The 7,007-nt window shown below is 31.9% G+C and overlaps 1 protein-coding gene across 1 annotated transcript in view; it reads right to left on the minus strand.

Annotated features, from left to right (window-relative positions):
• Nucleotides 1-7,007, minus strand: part of MLLT10 (myeloid/lymphoid or mixed-lineage leukemia (trithorax homolog, Drosophila); translocated to, 10) — a 230,102-nt gene that overhangs the window by 119,523 nt on the left and 103,572 nt on the right. The window contains exons 6-7 of the mRNA XM_008579437.1: nt 6,428-6,521; nt 4,546-4,641 (exon numbers count right to left, since the gene is read on the minus strand). Of these exons, the coding sequence (XP_008577659.1) occupies nt 4,546-4,641; nt 6,428-6,521 (190 nt within the window). The remainder of the gene's footprint in view (nt 1-4,545; nt 4,642-6,427; nt 6,522-7,007) is intronic.

Genomic DNA, 7,007 nt, shown 5'->3' on the forward strand with positions numbered 1-7,007 from the left:
AAAAAAAAAAAAAAAAAAAAAAAAAAAAAGGAAGAAGTACAGGTGAGAACCTGGGACTTGCAACAGGTGTCTGAGGTGCGGGCGGTCTTGTAAAATTGAGTCCTTAACCTGTGGAGTCTGCGCCAACTCTGGGTTGTTAGTGTCAAAACTAAACTGTAGGAAACCCAGTTGGTGTCCAAAGAGAACTGGAAAATTGCTTGGTGTGGAAAGAAACCCCCACATTTGTTGTTAAAAATGTGAGTACAGAAAAAGAGTTTGTTTTCCTTACCGTAATGAACATTACTAATGATAATAATATAAGACCTTTTTTTTAAAAAAAAAAAGATGACCGGTAAGGGGATCTTAACCCTTGACTTGGTGTTGTCAGCACCACGCTCACCCAGTGAGCAAACCGGCCATCCCTATATGGGATCCGAACCTGTGGCCAGATGTTATGAGCACTGCACTCTCCCGAGTGAGCCACAAGCCGGCCCTAAGACGTTCTTCTTAAACAATAATTCAGAATCAAAAACTGTTAGTGACTGGGCCAGCCCGGTGGCGCACTGCTACAGTACGCGGCTTGGCAGCACGGCGGCGCTCCCGCCGAGGGTTCGGAACCCACGTACAGACTGGCCGCTCACTGGCTGAGCGAGGTGCGGGCGCAACACCGAGGGTTGCGATCCCGTTGCCGGTCCCGATCCGGTACCGGCGCGACACTGAGGGTTGCGATCCGTTGCCGGTCACGAAAAAAGACAAAAAGGAAAAAAAAAAAAAAACTGTTAGTGACTGAATTAAACCATGATATACAAGGGCATTTCAAAAAGTTTATGGAAAGATTTGTATTATCTTTTAATTCTATTTTTCCACAAACTTTTTGAAGTACCCTCACACATATAGCTTTAATTAATTCCAAACATGCACTTTGGTTCCTTTTAAATATATGCCAAATTTTCAATTTGGGGGGAAACTGTCCCTTTTTAAAAATCATATCTCACCATGAACATCTGTTCTCCCCTTGCTTGCACTGTACAGTTAATATCTAACCAGCGTTGGGGCCAGTCTGTGGCTCACTTGAGAGAGTGTGGTGCTGATAACACCAAGGCTACGGGTTCAGATCCCTATATAGGGATGGCCGGTTAGCTCACTTGGGAGAGTGTGGTGCTGACAATACCAAGTCAAGGGTTAATATCCCCTTACTGGTCATCTATATATATATATATATATATATATATATATATATATATCTAACAGGCGCTAACACAACTTGAGTCAAACAAAAATTCTCTGAAAAGCAAAGGCTATGTATTTTTTAATTTTCTTATAACTATATTTAAAAAGTTATAAATTATTTATTTTGTTTTTAAATAAGTAATTTAGATAACACAATATTTAGTATTAAATATAACTTATCAGCATCACTTATTTAAAATTTAATAAATGATATTTTTAAATATACGAAAAAGAAAAGCCAGAATAAAGGCAGATAAAAGAATTCAGAATGGTTCAAATGGTATCTTATGAATAATATCAACAAAATTTAGCTCATAATATACAAGAGGGATATGTTATCCCCTTACCTAAGTGGGATATTTTCCAAGACCCCCAGTGGATGACTGAACCCATGGATAATACAGAACCCGAAAGAGAGTCACCCTTCGGTATCCACAGGGAATTGGTTCCAGGATTCTGCAGATACCAAAACCCACAGATACTCAAGTCCCTTATATAAAATGGTGTAGTCTTTGCATATAACCTACACACATTCTCCTGTATACTTTAAGTCATCTCCAGATAACTAATACAATGTAAATACTACACAAATAGTTGTGATACTATACTATTTAGGGAATAATGACTAGAAAAAGAATCTGTACATTTTCAGTTCAGTTGCAAATATCAGTTTTTTTCCCTAAATATTTTTGATCCACAGTTGGTTGAATCTGCAGATGCAGAACCCATGGATAAGGAGGGCCAAATGTGTACTATTTGTTTTCCTATGCATACACACACCTACTATTTGTTTTCCTATGCATACACACACCTACCATAGAGTTTAACTTATAAATTAGGCACAGTAAGAGATTAACAATAATAACAAATAATAAAATAGAACAATTATAACAATATTCCAGCATCACTAATCTTGCTTTCAGGCTATTATTAAGTAAAAATTACAAGCACTGCAATACTGCAACAATCAATGTCATAACTGAAGTGGCTACTAAGTGACTAATAAGCAGGCAGCAAAGACAGCATGGATATGCTGGACAAAGGGATGATTCACTTTGTGGTGGGAGGGAGCAAGACAGTGCAAGATTTCACGCTATGCAGAATAACGCACAATTAAAACTTAAGAATTGTTTATGTCTAGAATTTTCCATTTAATATTTTCAGACCAAGGTTGATTGCAGGTAATAAACTATGGAAAGTGAAACCACAATAAGGGGGGACTAGTGTACAGTATTTTTAAATGTCTGACTGGATTATGAGTATTACCTTTCAATGCACTTCTTTATAAACCTGCTGAGCATATTTTCCAGACCCTACTGGAAGTAAAAATCTTAAAAGAGGTAAGGAGGGAGGGAGAGAGAGTCTATAACACATTCTTTCCAACTATATTATCACTTAACAACATGCCATATTTAAAAAGTCCCTTCACAAATACTCCCAAGGCAAACAAATAAGACCAACAAATTTGTAGCATGCTTACCTCATTTACAGTGTTTACGTTATAGATTATCAGTAAACCTTAGCTATTAAAAATAAAATGCAAAAATGGATTTTAAACTTGACAACAAAAAATTAAGTTATACTAAACTTATATTTGCTAAAAGTAAAATCTAAATAGTATTTGCATACTTCAAAAATTCTAAACTTTAAAGTTAAACAAGTTTGGCTAAATACAATGGTTTCTGTTTGTTTGGGGGGTTTTTGCAGATGGCTTTCAAACCCTAGACCTTGGTGTTATCAGCACCATGCTCTCCCAATTGAGCTAACACAGCCAGCCCTAAATACAATGTTTTTCAATCTAGCTTTCAGCAACCACCACAAAGAAACTCATAAAATGCAAACACTAATTCATTCCCACAGCAAAAAATAATAATAATTAATTAATTAATGTACTCATCAGCACTATATTTATTTAACACTGTACTACATTTAATAACTGTCCTTCAAATAACACGACTGGGCATATATTAAAATAAGTATAATTATACAGTAAACACTTCCTTAAATAAAATAATGCTCATGAAATGGCAGAACAAAAGACCATTAATAGTGAGAATTTCCTCTTCACAATTTATTGTGAGCCCTCCCCTAAGAACAGTTCTTGGTTTAAAAGGCTCAAATAATATCGCATGGTGCTTCTACTGAAACTGCTAATTGAACCAAATCTGCCATTTTTTCATCAGCAATCCAAACTATAATACACAACAAGATAGACCCCTTCTATTGTCACTTTATCACAAAACCACTTCATAAGGAATCAAGGTAATAAATATGTACACATGCTGTCAAAGGCCTAAAAATATATAAATAACCCTAACAACCGCCTTAAAGCATAAAGTACAAGCTCAAGCATAATGTTATAATTATTACTTCACTCATAATAGAAAATTCAATCTCAAAAGTAAATACTTAAGGTTTTTAAATATTTACCTTAACAGGGGCGCAAACATAAATTCAAACCAAAATGTTTTTAAATTACATTAGCATTTCCCTAATCCTAAGTATTTACAAATGTGAAAATATTATGTGATCTGGTTTTTAAATACAATCTGTAGAAATATTTTCAAAACTAGTTTTTACCAACTGTATAAGGATAATATTTTTTTCCATTTGAAGACATCCTTTGTATCCTCACTTCCTTAAAAACAATTCATAACAGTATCCTTTTACTATACTGGCAATGTATTCTTAAAGAATTACAAATTAAGTATGAATAATTCTACATTATTCATTCTTAGTTTATTAAAAATTCATCATATCCTTTAAAGTAAGTAAAAATATAAGCAGAAAACAGGTAAGTCAGAAGAAGACAGATTAGTATTTAGCCAAGCTTTTAGTGTTTTAATTAAAAGACAAAATATTCTCAAACAAATGGTATGACATTAGATCATCAGAAAAAATAATAAACCATTAGCACCACTGAAAAAGAAAAACCAGCCGAGAATACGTAGAACTTCAAAAACTGTTCTATTATAAAGGAAAAAAGCTGATAATTACTTACGTGTGAAATAATCAGTTAATGTTATATAGAAACAAACTATTACTGCTGAAGTCATCTAAAAATTTCACAAGATGACGACAGCAACAAATGCAAGAAATCTCTCTCATGCATTCAGTCAAGCTTCATTTTAAATTTTCAGTTACAATGGATAAAACCATATTCACAAATATGGCATTATTTTAATTAAACCTACTCTTTAACTTAATACTCTTTATTAGTCAAAAATTTCTATGTTTCAATTTTTCCATTTAGCTCAAGAATTTTATCTAAAAAGGAAAAAAAAAATTCTATTAAGTAGATGTGCTACATACTTAGCCAACAAGAAGTCCACTTACTTTTTTCTCTTTCTCATGATGTTTATCCTGAGAGTGAGAGGAAGAATCACTTAAACTTTGATCATATGACCTATTAGATCCCCGTTTGCTCTTTTTCTAAAAAAGAAAATATATATACATATATGTATATGTATATAAAATTTTTGTGAAGAATCTTTTGTTAGGCTAAAACCAGATTAAGTGTGAAGTATTTTTAAATGTCTATTTATGGAAGTAAAAAATTCTCAGTATTTCAAACTGAGAATTTAGATACCATTTAGATACCATCTATATGTAATCCACTGCATTATAAAGGAAAATCTAACCCTAAATTTAACATTAATGCCATATTTTTGTATATTTATTAAAATGTGTGAAAAGAAATTATTTTCAAATAAGCCACTATTTATTTTCAATGTCTGCTTTTAAAAAAGAAAGTTTCAACCAAAAGAAAAACATGCCATATTAAAAAAGAATGCCAAGACTAGAAGAACAGAGAAGTAAATATTTTAAGAGTTACTTTATGCCACTAGGAAAAGCAAGAAGCACCTTAATCTTAAGTATTAAGGCATACAGTTTTCTAAAAACTTATCTCTGCAGTTCATTAAGAAAAAAATTATAGAAAATGTCAGTATTAGACCCATGCATTTTTCAAAGCATTACTAAAAGCATTACACATTTTTGTTTAAAATACTTACACCACTGCATAATAAAGTATGAAGGTCAGAGTTATTTGGGGTGTTTGAATTATTAAACACACTTTTTCCTAACTAGCAAATGAGATAAGATCATGACAACAATTAGCAATGAGAAAATTCTATTTCCACAAACTTCAAAATCCATCTTATTATTTTTATATTTTATCTGTGTCATCTCGTTTAGAAAATGAAGGTTCCAGTATGCTATTATTACCCAGTAAGCAAAACTTTCAGCTTTACAATCTCAAAATTTCTTAAAACACTTCAATATTCTTTGTTAGTCATTAAAATCAATCAAAACATTGAGCATCAAATGACATAGATATACACTTTTAAGTATTTCATATGTATGAACCAGTATATTGAGGCACGAGCAGCTCATTTTATAAGAACAGGGGCCCCTCATTTTTTAAAAAAAAAAAAAAAAATGAAAGAAAGAAAAGAAACAGCCCCATTCACAAGGGAAGGGTAATAATTAAAAAATTAGACACTAAAAGGAAAACAAAGTAGCCTACTTCAGTGTATGAATCTGTATCATTAAAGACAGAAAAAGACACTTGGGACATTAAAGAAATATTGATCCTTCAAACAAACATGGACACAAACATGTAACAGTCAATCAAATGTTACTAACTCAATCATCCATGCAACTGTGTAACCGAATGTTAAAAAAAAATCCCAAGTTTGTATTTAAATATATTTTTCTGAAGGCCTTTAAACCAAGTTTCAAAAAAGCCTTATCTCAGATTTACTATTTCCCAGTAAATAAAAATGAAAATAAATAATAAAATGGGTAATGGTAATAAAGCAGAAAGACGGGAAGCAAGTGATAAAAAAATCACAAAATGTATAATCACATGCCAAAACTCAATTAAAAATAATGTTAAAATATAGAGTTCCCCATAATTTTTTCCACTAAATGCATACCAACATTTATTCTCAACTATTAATACATGTTTTAAATAAGAATATTTTAGAACATTCACCTTTACAAATAAACTCAAGCAAAGTGAAATCTATTCATAAATTACTAGAGTTTTTCATTTCGAAAATGAAAGATTTTAAACCTGCTAAATAAATTTAATCTAAAGCAAAAATCAAGGGAAAAAAGAAATGCTACCATGTCTTTTTTTATAAAACAGTGTTACTTTATTGTCAAAGCTAATAATCAACATTTTAATACCAAATTCAAGACAAATTCTTACCAGCTTACTAAAATGGTATTTACAGTAGCCACAGTATTGGACATTATCTGCACCGTTACCTTCTTCTTCACAAAGTAGCCCAGCAAATTGAGCACTGAAAATAAAAGCCAACTGTATCAATAAAAAGTCAAACCACGGTATATAAAACAAATAAAATTTACTTCCAAGCATGAAAGGCTTGTAAAGAAAATGTATCTCCTAAGAAAGAAAGGAAAATAAAAGGCTTTAATTCTAGCTGTGACCAAGTACACTTCACCCAAACTTGCAATTGATCATTTTGTAAAGATTTAAACTCTTCATCTATATCTATAAAGAATGAAGTTGTGGGCATGTCTTATGTCAACAAATAGACGTTAAATTTAAGATAAATTCTTTTCTCCTCATAATACTTCACTTTACTTTTTCAATCTGTGTCACAGGTACAAATGGATAGGTCATGCTTCTAAAGGGCTGAAATGGCCTGTGATGGTATTTAGCCCATGGATGCAGATTACGTACTCTTAAAACAAAAAATTCATTCACACACAACTAATTTTTTTTTTTTTTTTTTTTTTTTTTTTTTTTTTTTTTTTTTTCCGTG

Source organism: Galeopterus variegatus, unplaced genomic scaffold (assembly GCF_000696425.1).
Source record: "Galeopterus variegatus unplaced genomic scaffold, G_variegatus-3.0.2 Scaffold1884, whole genome shotgun sequence".
Taxonomy (NCBI): Eukaryota; Metazoa; Chordata; class Mammalia; order Dermoptera; family Cynocephalidae; genus Galeopterus; species Galeopterus variegatus.